At 46.1% G+C, this 23,261-nt stretch overlaps 1 protein-coding gene across 1 annotated transcript in view; it reads right to left on the reverse strand.

The window, feature by feature from the left end:
* The window catches only part of MERTK (MER proto-oncogene, tyrosine kinase), a 133,624-nt gene that overhangs the window by 93,068 nt on the left and 17,295 nt on the right, over nt 1–23,261 (reverse strand). Inside the window, exon 2 of the mRNA XM_021925202.2 lies at nt 8,164–8,584. Coding sequence (XP_021780894.2) covers nt 8,164–8,584 — 421 coding nt within the window. The remainder of the gene's footprint in view (nt 1–8,163; nt 8,585–23,261) is intronic.

Below are 23,261 nucleotides of genomic sequence, written 5' to 3' on the forward strand. Positions count from 1 at the left end.
CACCTCAGCCTCCTGAGTAGCTGGGACCACAAGTGTGCACCACCACGTCTGCCTAATTTTTTTTGTTGTTGTTGTTATTATTTTTTGTAGCAATTGGGTCCTACTGCGTTGCTCAGACTGGTCTCGAACTCCTGGGCTCAAGTAATCCTCCCTCCTTGGCTTCCCAAAGTGCTGGGATTACAGGCATAAGCCACCGTGCCTGGCCCCAACGTAACATTTTTACAAAGAAAATTTAATGAAACGGTAAAATCTTTCCAGCTTTAGCCACTGGGAACTATGCCAGAATTTAAAAAGCAGTGGGAATCCCTAGACTAAACAGAAAACAAACAACAAATACCTTCCCCTCACCACAAGTCTCCCACCAGTGTTCGGTTTTGCTTGGGAGTTGGGCTTCCCTGTCTTCTGGTCTGGTGGTTGCTCCTCTTCCGGAGCGCTGCGCCGGACCGGGGCACATTTCCACCCAAGCTAGAGGGCTGTTTACATGCTATCCCAGACATCAGTGCTAATTATAATAAATACCCCAAATTACACCCTTCTTTGGGGACTCCAGTGAAAGGTCTTGGCCGAACAGTGTCCTGGAGCCTGGACAAACGGATGTGCTAGTTTCGAGCTGATATTGGATACAGGTAAGGCAGCTTAGTGGCTACAGCACCAAGAAGGAGGCCCAGCCCGGTGACTCAAGTCCCATAAAGGAGGCCAGGTGAACGCTCTTGAGGGACCTCAACCTGTAGCAGATACTGAATGTTTTCTACACCTGTTAATCAAAGATGACTCCCGGCTCCATCAACAATAACAGACATCCAAGTGAAACAGGAAAAAAAAGGGGGATGATTAGCATAGAACAGGCCTAGCTCAAGAGGGCACCTAGCCTAGGAGCAGAACATCAGTTATATCTTTCCTCGTATATGCCCCAAACTCAGCATTTTAAAAAGAATTTTTCACTTATAAAAATTAAAATTATAAAATTTTTAATTTGATAATTTCATTTGCATCCTTCTATATTTGCTTTTATTTCACAACAGCAGATTACAGTGGCATATAGCAGCCTTAAAATATTTTGAAGACTTTTAGTAATATACAGAAATGTTCATAATATAAAGTGAATGAAACAGAATATGTAATCATCTAAACAATAAAAGACCTTAAAATATTTTGAAGACTTGCTGGACGCGGTGGCTCACGCCCATAATCCCAGCACTTTGGGAGGCCAAGGCGGGCGGGTCACGAGGTCAGGAGATCAAGACCATCCTGGCTAACACAATGAAACTCCGTCTCTACTAACAATACAAAAAATTATTTATATATACTTGGAAAATTTTTCTCAGAGTTGTGATTATAAGGCATTGTTTCTTTATTTGTTCTTGTTTGGTATTTTCCAAGTTTTTGACAAAATACATATATTACTATTAAAATAATTTAAACACACGCACACACACACATGAGCTAAGACCAAGCAGTTTCAAAAATCTTTCAGGGACACTCTCATGCATGATGCCAAATCTCCCTTAGTCTTTCCAGAGTACATGGGATTCGTACTTACATGCCCATGAGCTCCTATTATTTCCATCTTTCTTCACCAAGTTTCAATTAACTGAGGTTTGATTGCAAGATGTGGTTGCTCCTGAGTGGCAGAAGTGTACCTCCCCCAGTCTTGATGCCAGTTCCTCCTCCTCTAAATCAATACTTCAAGGACAAATCTAAAATCTGAAGGCAACAGTACCTTAGCACTGCTGCACCTGATGCTTGATTTGGCCCTTCCCCTCCATTCTGTTCACAACCACAAGCAGGAGGACAGAGACCAGTTCTGTCCAACTTGCCTCAATGTTCAGCCATCCATTCAGTTAACTATGCCACCGACAAACAATGAATTGCCAAGAACAACTTCATATGCAAGGAAGGCCATTTTGATAACTAGCGTGTACTTGCCTATGTGTATTGATTTTTATAATAGCTCTATTTCTTGGTGTCTAAAATGACATCGTCAGTGAATGTTACAGCTTTCCTTAAATGACTTTATCACAGTCCTTTCTTCCTTTGGAAGGGAGAGAGCTATATGACAGCAGGGGCCACTACGGGAAAGAGGGTGTCAGAGCAATGGAAGGTGTGAGGAGTAACCAAAGCTCTGGGCCATTAGATACTCTAAACCACATCTTCAACTTGGACCGGTGCTGTTTTAGGACCAAAGACCAGATGCTTTCCCTTCTCTTCCCCTTAAATGTAAGACCTGAAACCATAAAAACTCTAGAAGAAAACCTAGACAGTACCATTCAGGACATAGGCATGGGCAAAGACTTCATGATGAAAACACCAAAAGCAATGGCAACAAAAGCCAAAATTGACAAATGGGATCTAATTAAACTAAAGAGCTTCTGCACAGCAAAAGAAACTATCATCAGAGTGAAGAGACAACCTACAGAATGCAACAAATTTTTGCAATCTATCCATCTGACAAAGGGCTAATATCCAGAATCTACAAAGAACTTAAACAAATTTATAAGAAAAAAACAAACAACCCCATCAAAAAGTGGGCAAAGGATATGAACAGACACTTCTCAAAAGAAGACATTTATGCGGACAACAAACATATGAAAAAAAGCTCATCATTATTGGTCATTGGAGAAAGGCAAATCAAAACCACAATGAGATACCATCTCACACCAGTTTAAATGGTGATCATTAAAAAGTCACGAAGCAACAGATGCTGGAGAAGATGTGGAGAAATACGAACACTCTTACACTGTTGGTGGGAGTGTACATTAGTTCAACCATTGTGGAAGACAGTGTGGCAATTCCTCAAGGATCTAGAACCAGAAATACCATTTGACCCAGCAATCCCATTACTGGGTATATACCCAAAGGACTATAAATCATTCTGCTATAAAGACATATGCACACATATGTTTATTACAGGACCATTCGCAATAGCAAAGACTTGGAATCAAGCCAAATGTCCATTAATGATAGACTGGATTAAGAAAATGAGGCACATATATGCCATGGAATACTACACAGCCATAAAAAAGGATGAGTTCATGTCCTTTGCAGGGACATGGATGAAGCTGGAAACCATCATTCTCAGCAAACTAACACAGGAACAGAAAATCAAATATTGCATGTTCTCTCACTCATAAGTGGGAATTGAACAATGAGAACACATGGACACAGGGAGGGGAACCTTCGCACATCGGGGCCTGTCAGGGGTGGGGGGGCTAGGGGAGGGACAGCATTAGGAGAAATACCTAAGGTAGATGATGGGTTGATGGGTGTAGCAAAGCACCATGGCACGTGTATACCTATGTAATAAATCTGCACATTCTGTACATGTAACCCAGAACTTAAAGTATAATGAAAAGAAAGATAAACACAGGGTCAGTCTCTAGTAACTCACAATTGTGTCATATTTAAAGAATGAGTGCAGATACAAAGTATGGGGTCCTCAATCTAGAGACCTCATCATTTTAAAAATTCACATAAATTCTGCCTATTCTTTTTATTTTTATTTTTTGAGACGGAGTCTTGCTCTGTTGCCCAGGCTAGAGTGCAGTGGCTTGATGTCAGCTCACTGCAAGCTCCACCTCCTAGGTTCATGCCATTCTCCTGCCTCAGCCTCCCGAGTACTGGGACTACAGGCGTTCACCACCACGCCCAGCTAATTTTTTGCATTTTTAGTAGAGACGAGGTTTCACCATGTTAGCCAGGATGGTCTTGATCTCCTGACCTCATGATCTACCCACCTCGGCCTCCCAAAGTGCTGGGATTACAGGCGTGAGCCACCGCACATGGCCAAATTCTTATGGGAATTTCTATGTGTGATCCTAATACCTTTTAGAAAAAAAAGATCCCATGACCAAACTGAAAATACCGGGTGTTTCTCTCTAGAGTCCTTTTGACGCCTGCCAATATACATCCATGTTCTCTTCCCCTAGTGATTTTAATTGCATATTCTCTTGAATAAACATAGTCCATACAGATGTTGCTAATGGCAACTCCAGCAAAATTGCAGGCTAATGAATTTCTAATAAAATTACATATATTGAAAACCTAAAACTATTTTTTAACTCTTCACTGTTCCTGGGAGCCACAGTAGATTTCCTTAGGGCCCAGGAGATGTGAGAAGAGAAGTCACTGCAGGTGTGCAAATCAGGCTCCCTGTTTAAGTAAGACTAGCTCACTGCCTAGTGACCCTGCTCACAGGGCTCTATGTCCTCACCTAAAAAACACTGCACGTTTAGGGTCTCCAACATCATCCTCTCTTGCCAAGAAATTATATAAATATTTGTCATCTTGATTAAGTAACTATTGACAGAGCAGGAGTATTGCAATCTTGGACAAGCACTGTCATTCTAAAGTTCACCTTGATTAAAAACCGCCTAAATCTAAAGGGCATCAGCCTAATGGCTAAGGTCAGCATGACCATAAACCACAAATAACATCTCCAACCAAAAACATTCCAAACCCCTCCCCGACCAGAGACATGCCAGCCCCAAGATAAAGTCCCCTTCAGCCCAGAGAGATATCAGCCCCAAGATATCTGACCAGAGACATTCCAACCCTGCCATAAACTTCTCCCCAACATACAAACATTCCAAGCTTGTGATAAGCCGCTTACCCTAAAACTAATATATGCTTTTAGGCTATAAAAGATAATGCTCCTCACTGAAATTGGCCAGAAGCCCCTCTCAGGTTTATTTCTCTAAAATAAACCCATCTTTGACTGTTAAGCTGCATTTCGTGTTTATTTCCTCTTTCTTTAACTCTTACAACTATAATTTATTTCACTGAATCGCTCTACAGTTACTGTGCCCCTGAACATTACCTTAATAAAGTTGAAGAATCATACACAGGCAAATTTGGTATCATCCTGTATGCTACCTAATTCAATGAAATGCTCATCATTTGCAAAACTTCTGATCACTAAATTTGCTTTCAGGCTTAGTTTGGAGGTCAAATAAGATTTTTCTCCTTTAGAATGAGTTTATATGTAATAAGCTGAATACAAACAGTAGAATAAATTCTACTCCAAATTTGTAAAGTTCTCAAAATAACACCCAGGTCATCTTCTGCACTCTAAAGACATGGGTCCAAAACAAGAAACTGACTAATCAAAATTTTAAAACTCTATAATTTAAGTCCTCTGAACAGCTCATGGCATCTGAGAGCAGAAGTAGAGCTGGCAGTCACATGGTCCAAGTTCATCTCTTCCTTTGGAAAATAGACCAGGGAAGATGAGGCAGCTCATCCACAGTCATGCACTGGCCAAGTCCAGAGAGACAGCAGGGTAGGGCTATGCTCCCCTCCTAGGTGACACCCAATGAGACCAATGTGCCAGCTTGCTGTTCTTGAAATCTTTAAACTACTCCTCATTCACTTCTTCTTTCTTTTTTTTTTTCTTTTGAGATGGAGCCTTGCTTTGTTGCCAGGCTGGAGTGCAGTGGTGCAATCTCAGCTCACTGCAACCTCCACCTCCCAGGTGTAAGCGATTCTCCTGCCTCAGCCTCCCAAGTATTTGGGACTATAGGCGTGCACCACCATGCCTGGCAAATTTTTGCATCTTTAGTAGAGACGGGGTTTCACCATGTTGGCCAGGATGGTATTGATCTCTTGACCTTGTGATTTGCCCGCCTCAGTCATTCACTTATTATTAAATGATAGTTTTACTTCTCTCTTCAGAAGCTATGTCTATATAATTGTAAGAAACCTGCTTTTTATAGTTGACATAGAAAAAATATAGTCAAATCTCCTAAGCAGTCTTAGCCACTGGCTGAGAATGGCTGCGGAGAGACCAAGCCAGAGTAATGTGGAAGTTGCATTCTTTGCCTGGAGGCTAAGGGGTTATCCACTAACCAAGCCTACAACCTGGGGGAAAAATGTGAAAAAAAGGGCACATCTTGTGAAAGTGTTGGCACACTAACCCAAGTAGTTAGGTCTGTGGTAATTGTGAGGTGGTTTTCTGAAAAGGAAACAAAATGATTCACTAAAAGGCATGACACAGTGTGGGACGGTGCCAAGTATCATGTCAGAGAAAGTGAAAATGTAACAGATCAAAGAAGGCTCCGTTCCAAAGTGGAAGAATTGCAGGAAAAAGGTTCTCCCTTCCACGCTGTGTGGCTCTGACCTCATTCTGTGCTTTTAACAACCACAGGCCAACCCAATTCTAAAACTGTGTATGCAACAAAGTCCTGATGCAAAAAACAAAAACAGAAAAGCAAAACACCTCCTGGCTAAGACGAAAGGGTGGAGAATACAAAAGGGGTGGCGAGAAGAGAAGCATCTACCTGCCCATCTGCAGCATTCTGAGACATGACAGCTGGAACTCTGGGAAAACAGAGTATTCCAGATACGAGTCCTGGCTTAGCTTATCCCTGTCACACACAACACCCCACCTCATCTAGCTTGCTCTTAAAAAACAAAGTGGAGGCCGGGCGCGGTGGCTCAAGCCTGTAATCCCAGCACTTTGGGAGGCCGAGACGGGCGGATCACGAGGTCAAGAGATCGTGACCATCCTGGCTAACGCGGTGAAACCCCGTCTCTACTAAAAAAAAAATACAAAAAACTAGCCGGGCGAGGTGGCGGGCGCCTGTAGTCCCAGCTACTCGGGAGCCTGAGGCAGGAGAATGGCGTAAACCCGGGAGGCGGAGCTTGCAGTGAGCTGAGATCCGGCCACTGCACTCCAGCCTGGGCGACAGAGCGAAACTCCGTCTCAAAAAAAAAAAACAAAAACAAAAAAAACAAAAAAAACAAAGTGGAGTACTGAGATGATGGTCTGAGGCTTAGGGCCTCATTTCCAGAGACAGACCTTCCATCTCTTCCTGCCCCACAGTGCACGGGGGATACATCAGCACTGGGAGGCAGTGAGGAGAGGTGGAAGGCAGGGGCGGCAGGGTAACTGAAGGGATGAGAAAGCTGCACTGGTTTTTATTTTTCGGGCTTTTTTTTTTTTTGAGACAGGGTCTCACGATGTTGCCCAGGCTGGGATGCAGTGGCTAGTCACAGGTGCAATCGCACTACTGACCCGTGCAGGAGTTTTGACCTGCTCCATTTCTGACCTGGGCCAGTTCACTCCTCCTTAGGCAACCTGATGGTCCCCTGCTTTTGGTGGCGGTGGGGGGGGGGGTCCCCATATTGATGCAGACACCCAACTGGCATAGCACACTGCAGCCCAGAACTCTCAAGCTCAAGTAATTGCTCTGTTTAAAAAGCCCCACGTGGCCAGGGTGATTTTGAAGTCTCCTCCTACCCGGTAAGAAACACTGTTCCCACTCACTGGTAGAGCTCTTGGGTCCAGCTGTACTTGATATGATATGTAGGTCAGGTGGGAAGTAGCATCCCAGGCCCAGCCCCTGAGTATCTGCTAACCAACAGTTCCAACACTGCCAAGCTCAGATTGAACACATAGTCAGCTATCCTTCAACTCTCTAAAGCGACCAGTGGGTTGCTTAAACAGAAAACAAAAGGCTTTTGCTTTTGAGGCAGCATTAGCATAACGACATTTAAAAAGAAAGGGGCTGGGCGAGGTGACTCACGCTTGTAATCCCAGCACTTTGGGAGGCCAAGGTGGGCGGATCACGAGGTCAGAAGATCGAGACCATCCTGGCTAACACGGTGAAACCCCATCTCTACTAAAAAGACAAAAAATTAGCTGGGCATGGAGGCAGGCGCCTGTAGTCCCAGTTACTCGAGAGGCTGAGGCAGGAGAATGGCGTGAACCCAGGAAGCGGAGCTTGCAGTGAGCCGAGATTGCGCCACTGCACTCCAGCCTGGGTGACAGAGCGAGACTCTGCCTCAAAATAAAAATAAAAAATAAAAAGAAAGGAAGAGGCCTGGTAAGGTAGCTCATGCCTCTAATCCCAGCACTTTGGGAGGCCGAGGTGGGCGGATCAGCTGAGGTCTGGAGTTTGAGACCAGCCTGGGCATCATGGTGAAACCTCATCTACTAAAAATACAACAACAAAAAAAAGTAGCTGGGCGTGGTGGTCGGCCTGTAATCCCAGCTATGCTGGAGGCTGAGGCAGGAGAATTGTTTGAACTCAGGAGGTGGAGGTTGCAATGAGCTGAGATCGTGCCACTGCACTCCAGCCTGGGCTACAGAGTGAGACTGTGTTCTCTAAATAAATAAGTAAAAATTAAAACTAAAAAAATAAAAAAGGAAGAAAGAACACATACCTGAAGGTAGCGATTATTGCTGTAACTTCATCATCTGGATAAAACTGTGTAATTGCATGATGTGCCCCAAGCAATTCCTTCCCATCTTTCCACCAAGAAATTGTGGTGTCCTGGTATATATTAGGTACACTGATTGAACAATTAAATTTGACATCTTTATGTTCAGAAAGTATTATGTGTCCAACTGTGTGTTTGAAGGCAAGAGGCGGTAGGAGCTTTGACCCGGCAGAGGTCACCCGGGGAATGGCTACATTTCCTGTATATGGTCTTCCAGGCTGGGTTGGTGAAAACATCAAGGCAGGCTGGTACCCACTGGTGTGAGGAAGGGATAACAACGATGTGTGGTCAGTTTGCAGGCTCCCTGGCAAAGGTCCTGGGAATAGCGGGTAAGGCTTGGCTTCTTCCCTTGCCTCAGTGATTGCTGTAAAACAGAACATCCAAAATTTAGCCTTTTAAATAATAAGAGTTTCCCAAGTAGGTTCCCAAATTCTTAGGCCATGAAGACAGAGCACTGGGGTGTCCTCTGTGCCCCAGGAAAAGATGAGCAGAATTCATTAAAACACACGTCTGGACATATTCTCATTCACCAGTTCATTCATTTATAAATTCGCCTCTGGAAGAGTACCAAAGAAATATAACTCCCCCTACCAAAAACAAAATTTTTCTTGTTACTGACTCATTCCAAGTCCTTCATGCCCAACTCAGCAGTGTAAGAAGGTGATGACACAGCAGGGCTCAAGGTCACTTTTCTTGGCCAGGCATGGTGACTCACACCTGTAATCTTGGCACTTGGGAGGTGGAAACAGGAGGGTCACTTGAGGTCAGGAGTTTGAGACCAGCCTGGACAACATGGCAAAAACCTGTCTCTACTACAAATACAAAAATTAGCTGGGCATGGTGGCACATTCCTATTATCCCAGCTACTTGGGAGGCTGAGGCAGGAGAATAGCTTGAACCTGGGAGGCGGAGGTTACAGTGAGCCAAGGTGGCACCACAGCACTCCAGCCTGGGCGACAGAGCGAGACCCTGCCTCAAAATAAATAACTTGTCTGCTCTGTCAGAGACTATGCTGCAAATTTGGCTAATCGTCTTTAAAAAGCTGCTCGAGGTTAAAAAACAAAACAACAAAAAAAAAAAACCAAAATTAGCCAGGTGTGTTGGCATGCACCTGTAGTCCCAGCTACTTGGGGGGTTGAGGCAGGAGGATAGCTTGAGCCCAGGAGATCAAGGCTGTGGTGAGCCAAGATCGTGCCACTGCACTCCAGCCTGGGTGACAGAGTAAGACTCTGTCTCAAAAAAAAAAAAAAAAAGATGGGCTGCTCAAGGTCACAAAGAGATGAGTTTACAATTGCTGTGCCTTAACAACAAAAAAAGTGTGCTTAAGTTACCAGCTATGGAATACTGAAGCTTCCGGGAAAATGCTTGCTTGCTGGAATAAACCTGGAAATGTTTTCATTTCATCTGGTCCACAAGTATTTTTAGATGGTTTCTGAGCAAGGGAAGGCTCATAACAGCTGTACTTTTGGCTTTCTGAGTGGCATTTTTGGACGTAAGATTCCACACTGGTTGTTATCTATTCAAATACGTTGGCAGGGAGTGCGTGAGACAGACGGGTACGAGAGATATAGGCCGGGCATTCTACATTATGGGTTGGTGGCTGGGGGTACACGGAGGGGGCTCCATCCTTGCTCAAGGGCTGGCCTCCTGCCATGCCCAGGACATCATGCCCTCCTGGGCTCCTGAGTGTGTGTGCAGGGAGTAGGGTGTTCTCTGCTCAGAGTTGTGCCCGATTTAGCAACTAACACAGGAAGCCCAGTTAAGCTTGAATTTCAGATGAACAACAAATAATTGTTTTTTAAAGAGACAGGGCCTTCATGCTCTGTCACCCAGGCTGGAGAGCAGGGGCGCAGTAACTCACTGCAACTTCAATCTCCTAGGTTTAAGTGATCCTCCTACCTCAGCCTCCCGAGTAGGATGGACTATAGGCTCATGCTACCACGTCCAGCTAGTTTAAAATTTTTTCTTGTAGGGAGGGAGTCTGGCTATGTGCCCAGGCTGGAATTTCTTAAATTTAAGTATTCAATTAAGTATTTAATTGGCTAATGGGAGATATAAGCAGGAAATTGTGGGCAGAAGAGAAGAGATCTGGGAATTTTCCCTCTAGCTTCCTCTCTGCCAAGCCACTGTGGTCAGCACATATGCCTCAACTGAAGGGCATATCTCTGTCTGGGGGCCCTCGCCACGCAGCTCCCTCTCCCATTCCAGCAACTGCTCCCTCCCAGGCCCCTTTGATGTTGGGGGCCAACTCTCATGGCTGTTGCCTTTGGGAACTGCCTCCTTAGTGAGTCAGGATCAATGTGAGATACGAGAGAAGAGATTTTCCTACAAGAACACAGGAAGACTTTTCCTTATCCTGAGGTCTTGGTGAGTGTGGGAGTGTAGGGCCTTCTGTGTGCTTTAGGGGAGGGCTATGTGGGTCAGCTGTGGACTGGCCTGGAGCCCAGCTGTCCAGACAGAAGAATGTGCTGTCACGGGAGTGCTTACTTATGTCAGGGAGTGAAGATCAGGATGACAACAGACAGGGACCGTTGCCTCTCCAGTCACCCACAGCCCACATGCCAGGCAAACCTTCACAAGGCTGGGCCTATGCTCTTGGTGGAGGAGGGGGCTCCTCTTCCTCTGACGTGTGGATGCTTCTGCAGCAATGCATGTTCTGGCTGTTTGTCTCATGCCTGCAGAGCTCCCTCAAGGGTGCTCTACTTACTCATGTAGGCTTTGTTTTTGTTTGTTTTCTGAGACGGTGTCTCGCTCTGTCACCAGACTGGAGTGGAGGGCGGGCAGTGGCACAATCTCAGTTCTCTGCAACCTCCGCCTCCTGGATTCAAGTGATTTTCCTGCCTCAGCCTCTTGAGTAGCTGGGACTACAGGCGCAAGCCACCACGCTCGGCTAATTTTTGTATTTTTAGTAGAGACGGTGTTTCACCATGTTGGCCAGGATGGTCTCGATTTCTTGACCTCATGATCCATCCACCTCAGCCTCCCAAAGTCCTGGGATTACAGGCGTGAGCCACCGCGCCTGACCCTTTACTCATGTACTTTGAAGCCTTGACAATTCACCTTTGCCACTTGGATGGGCACACTCATCTGTGGTTCTTCCTATTCACTAAGCTACAGAGGACTCAGGAGTCAGGGGTTTAATCCAAATTACTTTTTCCACCCTTTAAATATAGGTCCCTTTCTTAGAAGGCAAAAATGGGAAGTGGGAGAAGCAAACAATACCTTCGTTGGTTTAATTTATTTAAGAATATTTTAAATTTTTAATTAGAAAGCTAACAAATTTGTTGTGAAAAAATTCAAGTATTTATTGAAGCATATACAATATAAAATAAACGCCTGGGGCCGGGCGCAGTGGCTCATGCCTGTAATCCCAGCACTTTGGGAGGCCGAGGTGGACGGATCATGAGGTCAGGAGATGGAGACCATCCTGGCTAACACGGTGAAACCCCATCTCTACTAAAAATGCAAAAAATTATCTGGGTGCGGTGGTCGGTGCCTGTAGTCCCAGCTACTTGGGAGGCTGAGGCAGGAGAATGGCGGAACCTGGGAGGCAGAGCTTGCAGTGAGCCAAGATCACGCCACTGCACTCCAGCCTAGGGGACTCCGTCTCAAAAAAAAAAAAGAAAAAAAGAAAGTCTGTTTTGTAAGCCGAACCCTGCAAGATAGTAACCTCTGATTACAGCTTGGGGTATAATCTTCAGTTTTCCATGAGCCAAGCTGTTCACTAAACAAAGTGTTAACTTGGTTACAGGCAAGGCCACCCACTAAGGTGACACCACTGAAGTCAGAGAGCCACTAAACCCACCCTCAAATCACTCAACACTCTAGATGGTTTAAAAGATATCTGGGCCAGGAGCAGTGGCTCATGCCTGTAATCCCAACACTTTGGGAGGCCAAGGCGGGTGGATCACCTGAGGTCAGGAGTTCGAGACCAGCCTGGCCAACATGGTGAAACCCCATCTCTACTAAAAATACCAAAATGTAGCCAGGCGTAGTGGTAGGTGCCTGTAATCCCAGCTACTCAGGAGGCTGAGACAGGAGAATTGCTTGAACCTGAGGCGGAGGCTGCAGGCCAAGATCGCAAGCCGCTGCACTCCAGCCTGGGCAACAAGAACGAAACTCTGTCTCAACAAAAAAAAAAAAAGGCTGGGCACAGTGGCTCACGCCTGTAATCCCAGCACTTTGGGAGGCCGAAGTGGGCGGATCACGAGGTCAGGAGATCGAGACCATCCTGGCTAACACTTGGTGAAACCCCCATCTCTACTAAATACAAAAAATAGCCACGGGTGGGCGGGCGCCTGTAGTCCCAGCTACTTGGGAGGCTGAGGCAGGAGAATGGCATGAACCCGGGAGGCGGAGCTTGCAGTGAGCCGAGATCGCACCACTGCACTCCAGCCTGGGCAAGAGAGTGAGACTCTGTCTCAAAAAAAAAAAAAAAAAAAAATCTGATCTGCACAATTTGACTTACCAGAAGTTGACAGAATGATTTGATTGTCAACAGATATTTGTACAGCACCTCCTGGGTTCAAGATTTGCTACGACAGTCAAATGGGATAAAGAAAGAGACTTATTTCAAGAACAGAGCCACAGTGGGTCCCAGGAGCTAAAGGGGAGATAGACATGGCTAACTGGGGGTGGGGAGGGGAGGCTGCCCATAGCATCAGGGAGGCCTTCTCTGACTAACCTCCTATGGTCAGCACCCCCAGGTTAGGCGCTAGGACCCTTTTGTAATACATCTTACGATTACTCATCCAGTTCCTTCTCCACAGTCAGACTAAAAGCTCCATGATACCTACCACCTACACTACAGCCAGTACATAGGAGGTGCTCAAAATAGGTTTGTTGAATGAGTGAGTAAAGGATGGATCTGAGGAGGGATGGAGAAGGTGCCTGGGGCTGCTAGGGTCAAAGATGGTGGGAAACTGCCTTCCAGGAAGGCAGTGAAGACCTGACTACAGGGGCAGTCAGTGAGGAGCAGGAAGGATGCAGGAGACAGAGAAGAGGGAGCTGACAGCAACAGCATCCTCACTACCGCCAGTGTTCCACAAAGGAAAGTCAGTCTGACACCAAATACTGAGGAAAGACGCGATCCTGGCATAAAGGAGTGTTCTCAGGAGTGGACAGCTGGTGGCTTGAGGCTGCTCAGGCTCAGTTTGCTCGTAGGGAAAGTGGGGATGCTAACCATGGCGCCTCATAGGGTTGCCAACGGGAATAAAGGAGTTATGACTGTCAGGATCACAGTAAGCCCTCAATGTTAGCTATTATTTTAATTATTTTCTCATTTTATTATGAGTTAATAAAAATCTTCCATGGTCTAACTAACCCTTGAGAACTGCTGGGACTGAGGCTGGACCCCCACGTGGCTGGTGAGATTGGTGAGGCTCGTACTGCCCAATTTTAGGGGGGGTGGTATTGCCATTCACATCGTTGTTGGGTGTATAAATTGTTCTCTAGAGCTGTGCAATGCATAACCTCACCAGCCCTATGTGGGGGCCCTGGGTGATTATACAAAATGTGAAGGAAAAAAAAAAAAAGCCAAAACAAAAACCGTTCCAAGGTTTTGGACCCAAGGGTTGGGGCAATGGTTAATTAGAAATTATATGTTAAGTTGCTAATTTTTCCACTGTTTCTATTACTTTGGTTGTATAATGTATCTTTTCCCCCTGTTTTTCCCCCACAAAAGTGGAATACTCTCGAAATTATTTTTGGGGAGGGATTACGGATGGGTTCAGACTGAAAGGCTTACCCACATCAAAGACTTAATGCAAATGTGGTCCTTTCTCCATAGCACATGGAAAAGTGGGGTGCCTCTGGTTGTAATTTGGGTGGAATTCACAAGAAATCTCCACCTGATCCTCCCACCTTCTTCCGGGGTTGCTTCCTCATGTGGACGGCATAAACCGCTGGAGTGGAATTGTAACTTCACACCAACGAGTGCTGCTAAGCTGCCTTGATCACCAGCCTCTCACTCAGGTCCGAGAGTAGCCGCCCAGCTGCTCCAGCAGCTGCATTTACCGACTCCAGAGGCCACTCCATCCAGTCCTGGACTTGTGTGGTGCAGCACCCCTGCCCTGTGCCCATGTGTTTGCAATCACCATGCAGCCCTTGACCAGAGCCCTAACATCTGCTTCTTAAAGTCAGGGCTTTTGTCTCCATCATCTTTGCTCCAGCCCCCAGCACAGGACATGCCCAAGGGACATGATTAATGAATGTGTATTGACACACTGCCCATTTTTCTGTGTGAGTTTGCCCTGCTTTTCTGAACATACTTGTCTGTAACTTCCTTGAAGGCTGGAGGTGGCATCGTCTAAACCCACCATGATGACGGGCATGGAGTCACAGGCGGCAAACATTTCCAGAATAAACGGGTGTGACGTGCAGAGGGTCCTGAAGGGTGGGCAGGGAAGAGAGGTGGTCCAGGCAAGGACACTGCTGTGGCTGGAGGCAGAACTTGGAGAGACTGTCAGCATGCCTATGACACACAATGACAGGGGCTCAGACATTTAGGGGCTTTGTGAGTAGTCTCTTAGACTCAAAATTGGTTGGTTAGGGCATGCCAGTAAAGAATGCTGTTTTCCGTGGGATCAACTAGTGAATCTTACCCTCAAATCCATGGATCCCTGCTGAGCACTTGTGAAGTGCAGTGTGCAATGGCAGACGGGCTGGCGGGCAGTGCTGCTCAGAGGTTAGCTAGCAGCTCTGCAGTCAGAGGGCTGAGGCCCACCCAGTTCCTCACCACCTCAAGGGATGGCCTCAGGAAAGCTCTATAACTTCTTTGAACTCTCGTGAGGACAAGAGGATCTCAGCAGCAGGAGCTGATAGGCATGGAGTCCACCAGCACACTCCAAAGATAATGGCTGACATGGCTGTTATCGGCTTGCATCTGAACCCTGGCCTGCCGGCCACCTAAAGTAGGAATTTCTAAAGCCAGGTCTGGGCCCTGCGGGGATAAGGGCTGAGTTTCATCAGTGATGTCTGTCTTGGACAATGCATGGGGAAGGGCAATACTAGAGTAATATAATTGCCAGCCGTGAGTGAGAGGAAAAAATATACATCAGGCTTGGGATGCGAGGGGCTCTCAGCTCTAAGGCATCTCTGGGTCTCTCTAGGGATGGTCTCCACAAGCCTTTCGTAACATGAGCTCCTTTGATTTTCTTGAAGCCTGGTGATCACAGCCCAAGGTGATCACCAAGGTGCATAAAGAAAGCAGCAGCAACTAAAACTGCAGGTCCCATGGTAGTGGGTGGGGATGTGGCAGCAAGCAGCGTCCCTGGCCCTGGAGTCCCTCCATGCTGTGGGAAGAGGGTTGAGCAGGGCAGATGGCAGCCCTGTGGGACTGAGGGTGCTGGCTGGGGAACCTGTTCAGTTCCACCCCACCCCAGCACTCCACCCCAGGATGCTGTGTGCCATCAGCCTGCTTTACGATCCCAGGCACCTGGGAAGAGAGGGGAATAGCTCCTCTACCGGAGTTAGAGTAACGGCAGGAGTGAGTACCAACTTGTGGGACCCATTACTCCTGCTCTTTCTATTCCTTCCCCAACAATAAAATGGGCGGAAGTATCAGCTGAGCTCTCTAAAGTTCAGCCTTGGCCGGGCGCGGTGGCTCAAGCCTGTAATCCCAGCACTTTGGGAGGCCGAGACGGGCGGATCACGAGGTCAGGAGATTGAGACCATCCTGGCTAACACGGTGAAACCCCGTCTCTACTAAAAAATACAAAAAACTAGCCGGGCGAGGTGGCGGACGCCTGTAGTCCCAGCTACTCGGGAAGCTGAGGCAGGAGAATGGCGTAAACCCGGGAGGCGGAGCTTGCAGTGAGCTGAGATCCGGCCACTGCACTTCAGCCTGGGCGATAGAGCGAGACTCCATCTCAAAAAAAAAAAAAAAAACAGTTCAGCCTTAAACTCAAGAGGCCCAGGCTAGGCATGGTGGCTGCCAGCACTTTGGGAGGCCGAAGCGGGAGGATTGCCTGAGCCCAGGAGTTCAAGATCAGCCTGGGCAACAGAGTGAGACAAGTCTCTACCAAAAATAAAAATAAAATAAAAACGAGGCCCAGAGGAGGCTGCAAGAGAGTGAGGGCTTATCTTTCAGCCCCTAGAGGTTCTTTGCTTCCCACCTCAAGCACACATGGACATATGGCACATAAATGCACGCAAAAGAGGCCAAGAGGATGCACCTTATGCTGAAGGTATTTGCTATCAGACAGCCCTACAGTCCTTCTGCAGGTGGGTTTGTGATTTAGAGAAAGGTTTTTTGGTTTTTTTGTTTTTTTTTTTTTTGAGATCGAGTCTCAGTCTGTCACAGCCCAGGCTGGAGTGCAGCGGTGTGATCTCAGCTCACTGCAACCCTCGCCTCCCGGGTTCAAGCAATTCTCCTGCCTCAGCCTCCTGAGTAGCTAGGATTACAGGCAGGTGCCACCATGCCCAGCTAATTTTTGTGTTTTTAGTAGAGACTGAGTTTCACTATGTTGGTCAGGCTGGTCTCGAACTCCTGACTTCAGGTGATCCGCCTGCCTCCGCCTCCCAAAGTTCAGAGAAAGGCTTTTGCATCTGGAATCCTGTAAACGCTGGTATCCCTGTTTCCCTACCCTCTCTAGGAGAAAAGGCAGAACCTAGACCGGTGCCCCCACCCCCCATTCTGTGCGCACACATCAGGCTGATATTTGAATCATGTCCTGAGCAGCTGCCCTGTCACCCAGGTTAAGAACTCCCACCCTACTCCCTTTACCCCCACAGCTAGCTGAGGCCAAACATAGCACAAAAGGAAATTTTCTACTTAGTACTATTTATGCAATACCCAAAGGATTCCTGATTGATAAAGTGTGGTGGCCAGATGCAATGGCTCACGCCTGTAATCCCAGCACTTTGGGAAGCCGAGGCAGACAGATCACCTGAGGTCAGGCGTTCAAGACCAGCCTGGCCAATATGGCAAAACCCTGTCTCTACTAAAAAATACAAAAAGTAGCCAGGCATGGTGGCAGGTGCCTGTAATACCAGCTACTCAGAAGGGTGAGGCAGGGAGAATTGCTTGAACCCAGGAGGCAGAAGTTGCAGTGAACTGAGATCACGCCACTGCACTCCAGGCTGGGCAACACAGTGAGACTCCGTTTCGGGGTGGGGGGGAAAGAGTAGCAACACTTCATTCATTAGAAGAGAGAGAGAAAAAAAAAGAAACCTTCAACCAGAACTCACTTGACCGATAGATCAGTCCTAAATTGCAAATGGTAATTATTAACTTCACTGGAGTGACCCTTGGGCCACTTGGAGAATGTTAAAGGAGGAAGAAGCGATTATGCCGCCCATTTGCCCTAAGTGTAGCAAAGCCCTGCAAGCGAAACAGGTGGCTAGCCCTGAGTCAGTGCTGGAGAGAACAGGCCTGGGGCTTGCAGGAAGGAAAGGAAGTAAATGGCTGGGCAGTGTGTGCCCCAAGAGGTCACAGCCCAGCCACAGGAGGAGAAAAGCCCAAGTGCCAGTGAAAGCCCAGAAACGCCTGCATGGTGGAAGGAACGTGAAGTTGCCTATAAAACAAGGTGTTGGCATTGCGTTGCCAGATAAAAAACAGGACAGCCCTTTACACTTGAATTTCAGATAAGCAACGAATATGGGAACACCCTGGATTTACTTAGTGGAACAAATATAACTTAGTGTCATTTAGTCAAAACCAGCCGGAGCCACAGCACCAGGGATTTCACTGTTGCCCTTCCCACACGCTGCTTCCTGGGGCTTAGAGCAGCATGGAGAGTGGGTCTGGAGGAGCAAGCAGGGACCTGGCACACCAGGAAAGCTATCCAACCTCTCCGAGCCAAGGTTTGCAGCATGAAGGGGCTGGGACCTCTGAGCAAAAGCACCAGGGGCTTATCAGTGGGGTGACCTTCCTACTGCCCCTGGCCCCATACATTCCTTTTGGATCAAAAAAAAAACAACAACAAAAAAACCACACACACCAAAAAATGAAATGAGCGGAGGTACCTCGCCGCTTGGCCTTGAGCACACACATTAGCAGGGCAAGTGCCAAGGGCCCCAAAGGGTTTTAGGTACACTCTCATGATCCGCTTCAGCCTGTCCCCCACTTTTTCACTGGGGCAATTGCCTTTTTCTTGGTGGTGCTTTGCAAAAGAAGCTTCCCAAACAGACTGCAATGCCCATGTCCCTAGCAAGGGGGGCACCAATGCAACCAGAAAAGAGCCTTCCAGAATCTGACCGTGACTTTTCACTATCTGCTTCCAACTCTCCCACTATGCTCTCAAACCCAGCATAACATCAGAAGCTTCCAGGAAATGTTTTTAAGCTTTTGATGCCCATGTCCCACCCAGGGCTTGAATGTATTGGTTCAGGGTGCAGCTTGGGCACTGGGATTTTTTAAAAAATCTCCTCTTATGATTCTAACGTGCAGCCAGGGTCAGACCCCTGCTTTAGGGAATAGATTCAGTGGCACACATCCCTCTACAGGGGGCTGCGGAAGGCCAGGGATGGGGGGCACTGAGTGGCCTGGATGGAGCTCACAAATCCTCATGCAGAGGGCCCAGGTTTGACTGCATGTGCTTTAGGAGATGAGGAGGCTGTAGGAGGGGTAGGGTGAGAACAAGAACCCGGAAGTCAGAGGGACAAGGCATAGCCCCAGCTCAGTCACGTAAAGGCCAGGCGACCTTGTGCAAGTCACCTGTCCATCCAAAACTCACTGTCCTCCTTCTGTAAAATGAGACAGTTTCCCTCCAGTCTTTGGGGCTCTGGGGTTGATTCTCCCCAAGACTCAGCTGTGGCTTTCACAAGACCCAGAAGAGACGCTGAGTCCCCAAGTTTAATTTCTCCATCATGCCACTCCCCAGACATACCCTCCAGCTCACCAGTACCTGAATTCTCTGCTTCAGTACCTGTTTTCTCTCCAAGAGTGGAAAGTTGCACGTGAAACAATGCACAGTGTCTGGCATCCACAGACATGCAATAAATGGTAGCTATTATTTTCCTAACATGAAACATGGGACCTGTCTTGTATCAAAGGTGCAACTAGTCATGCCTGGACTATCAATGCCAAACATATGGAACTGATTATGCTGACTCAGACCATTCAACTCTTGCAATGAAATATGAATACTGTATACAATATCATGTTTACTTAACCAAGGGTTTCCCTCTGCTTTCTCCAGTGGCAGCATGCCAAGTGTCACAGAAAGGCTCTGAGGCAACACTTTCTGGCCAGGGTCTCAAAGCAGCTTTCCCCTCTGGGGTTCTGGGGTTGATACTGCCCGAGGCCCAACCGTGGCTTTCACAAGACCCAGATGAGATGCTCAGTTCACGTTTAACTGTTCCATCATGCCACTCCCAAAACATATACTCCAGCCTACCAGTACCTGAATTCCTATTACTAAAACGCCGATCCTTAAGGAAAAAACCATTTTCTTTTAAAATGTGAGTGTCTCTGGGAGACCAGACCCATTAGCAAGAATAGTTTAAGTCCTCCCTAAGTAACAGAGAACGAAGAATCCCCTCCCAAAACAGACTAGATGTACTTTTCCCTATTCTTCCCACTAAGTACATCCCAAAACACTAGATGTTAAAAAAGTATTTTTCAAAACTCTGACTTAGAGTAGTCAAAATCACATAGAACAGAACAAGGATGGTGACTGCCAGGGACTAAGGGGAGAGGAAATCAGCAGTTAGTGTTTAATGGTTACAGAGTTTCAGTTTTACAGGGTGAAATATTATGAATATATTTAATTCCACTGAGCTATACACTGAGAAATTGTTAAGATGGTAAATTATATGTTATGTACCTTTTAGCTAATTTTTTCTTTTTTTTTTTTAGACAGAGTCTCACTCTGTCACCAGGTTGGAGTGCAGTGGTGTGATCTCGGCTCACTGCAACCTCTACCTCCCAGGTTCAAGCGATTCTCCTACCTCAGCCTCCTGAGTAGCTGGGACTATAGGTGCCCACCACCACACCCAGCTAATTTTTGTATTTTTAGTAGAGACAGGGTTTCACCATGTTGACCAGTAAAATGAAAGGCGAACAAAAGAAAGAATCGGTATACTAAAATATCAAAGCAATAGAAAAGTATTCAATTTGACCAAAAATGAGAAGAGACTGAAAAAAATGAATACAGTCTCTGGGACTATGATTAAATATCTAAAATCCATATCACTGAAGTCCTGAAAGGAGAGGAGATAGAAGGCAAGGCTAAAAGAGAACTTGAAGGGCCGGGCACGGTGGCTCACGCCTGTAATCTCAGCACTTTACGAGGCTGAGGTGGATGGATCATGAGGTCAGGAAATCAAGACCATCTTGGCTAACATGGTGAAACCCCCATCTCTATTAAAAATACACAAAAAAATTAGCCAGGCATGGTGGCAGGCGCCTGTAGTCCCAGCTACTCGGGAGGCTGAGGCAGGAGAATGGCGTGAACCCGGGAGGCAGAGCTTGCGTGAGCTGAGATCGCGCCATTGCACTCCAGCCTGGGCAACAGAGGGAGACTCCATCTAAAAAAAAAAAAAAAAATCAACACCTAACATAGCATTATCATATCATACATTAAATGTAAATAATCTAAATACACCTAGTAAAAGACAGAGATTGGCAGAATAGAATAAAAAATATGACCTATTTGCTATTTATTAAAAATTCACTCCAAATATAATAATATACACAAACTGAAAGCAAAAGGATAGAAAAAGATGTATCGTGTAATGAATAATCAAGAGAGAACAGAATGGCTACATTAATATCAGATAAAATAGACTTCAAGTCAAAGAAAATTACCAAAGACAGAGAGGTACATTATCTAATAATAAAACAATCTGCCAAGAAGACACAGAAATTCTACATAAGCATGCACCAAAGCAAAGAGCTATAAAATGTGTGACATAAAAAGTGATAGAACAGGGCCAGGCGTAGTGGCTCATGCCCGTAATCCCAGCACTTTGGGAGGCTAAGGAGGGTGGATCACCTGAGATCAGGAGTTCGAGACCAGCCTGACCAACATGGTGAAATCCCGAGTCTACTAAAAATACAAAAATTAGCTGAGTGTGGTGGTGCATGTCTGTAATCCCAGCTACTCGGGAGGATCACTTGAACCTGGGAGGCGGAGGTTGCAGTGAGCTGAGATCGCGCCATTGCACTCCAGCCTAGGCAATAAGAGCGAAACTCTGTCTCGAAAGAAAGAAAGAGAGAGAGAGAGAGAGAGAGAGAGAGAAAGGAAGGAAGGAAGGAAGGAAGGAAGGAAGGAAGGAAGGAAGGAAGGAAGGAAGGAAGGAAGGAAGGAAGGAACTGATAGAACTGAAAGGTAAACACATAAACAATTATAGTTGGGGACTTTAACACCTCTCTCTCTCTCTCTTCCTTCCTCTCCCAATAATGGACAGAACAACTAGACAAAAAATAATCAAGGATATAAAAGGACTTAACACTTTTATGAAAATAATCTAATTGGCCAGGCTCGGTGACTTACACCTGTAATCCCAGCACTTTGCGAGGCTGAGGCAGGCGGATCACCTGAGCCCAGGAGTTTGAGACCAGCCTGGGCAACATGGGAAAACCCTGTCTCTAACAAAAAGTATAAAAATTAGCCAGGTGTAGTGGCACATGGCTGTAGTACCAGCTACTAAGGAGCCTGAAGTGGGAGGGTCGCTTGAGCCTGGGAAGTCAAACTGCAGTGAGCCATCAGACTGCCACTGCACTCCAGCCTGGGCGACAGAATGAGACCTTGTTTCAAAAAAATAAAGAAAAGAAAAATATATAATCTATATTTATAGAACACTTTTCCCAATAATAGAATACACATGCTTTCGAAAATCAATGATATCCCTATAAAGCAAATCCCAACAAATTAAAAATAACTGAAATCATATAGTTTGTGTTCTCTAATTACAATGGAAATAACCAGATATTAATAACAGAAACACAATAGAAATTCTCAATACTTGCAAACTAAACTATTTATTATTATTATTTTTTTTTGTTTTTTGAGATGGAGTTTTTGCTCTTGTTGCCCAGGCTAGAATGCAATAGCACAATCTCAGCTTACTACAACCTCCGCCTCCCAGGTTCAAGTGATTCTCCTGCCTCAGCCTTCCAAGTAGCTGGGATTACAGGCATGCACCACCAAGCCTAGCTAATTTTTTGTATTTAGTAGAGATGGGATTTCACCATGTTGGTCAGGCTGGTCTCGAACTACTGACCTCAGGTGATCCACCCGCCTCAGCTTTCCAAAGTGCTGGGATTACAGGGGTGAGCTACCACGCCCAGTGGAAACTAAACTTCTAAATAGTCCATGGGTCAAAGAAAAAGTGTCGGCCGGGCGCGGTGGCTCAAGCCTGTAATCCCAGCACTTTGGGAGGCCAAGGCGGGTGGATCACGAGGTCAGGAGATCGAGACCATCCTGGCTAACACGGTGAAACCCCGTCTCTACTAAAAATACAAGAAAATTAGCCGGGCGAGGTGGCGGGCGCCTGTAGTCCCAGCTACTTGGGAGGCTGAGGCAAGAGAATGGCATGAACCTGGGGGACGGAGCTTGCAGTGAGCCGAGATCGCACCACTGCACTCCAGCCTGGGGCACAGAGCAACATTCCGTCTCAAAAAAAAAAAAAAAAGAGAAAGTGTCAAGAAAAGAAAATTTTTTAAATACATTGAACCAAATGAAAATAAAAACACAACATGTCAAAATTTGTGGGATACAGCTAAAGCAGTGCTGGGGGAAACTCATAGTATTAAAAATCCATCATTTAAGTTTAGAACACAGGGAAAGAGCAAAATAAACCCAAAACAAGCAGAGAGAAGAAAATAATAGATAAAAAAAGAAAATGAAAAAAAAGCAATACAGAACCAATGAGACAACAAATTATTTGAAAAGAACAATAAAATTAACAAACCTCTAGCAAGACCAACAAAGAAAAATATGAGAAGACAAATTGCTAATATCAGGAATAAAACAGGGGAAATCACTATAGACTCTGTAGACATCAAAAGGATAATAAGTGAATACTACAAATAACCACACACGAATTTGGTAGCATAGAGGAAGTGAATTAAATCTTCAAAAAACATAAACTAT

This window comes from Papio anubis, chromosome 14, assembly GCF_008728515.1.
Source record: "Papio anubis isolate 15944 chromosome 14, Panubis1.0, whole genome shotgun sequence".
NCBI lineage: Eukaryota > Metazoa > Chordata > Mammalia > Primates > Cercopithecidae > Papio > Papio anubis.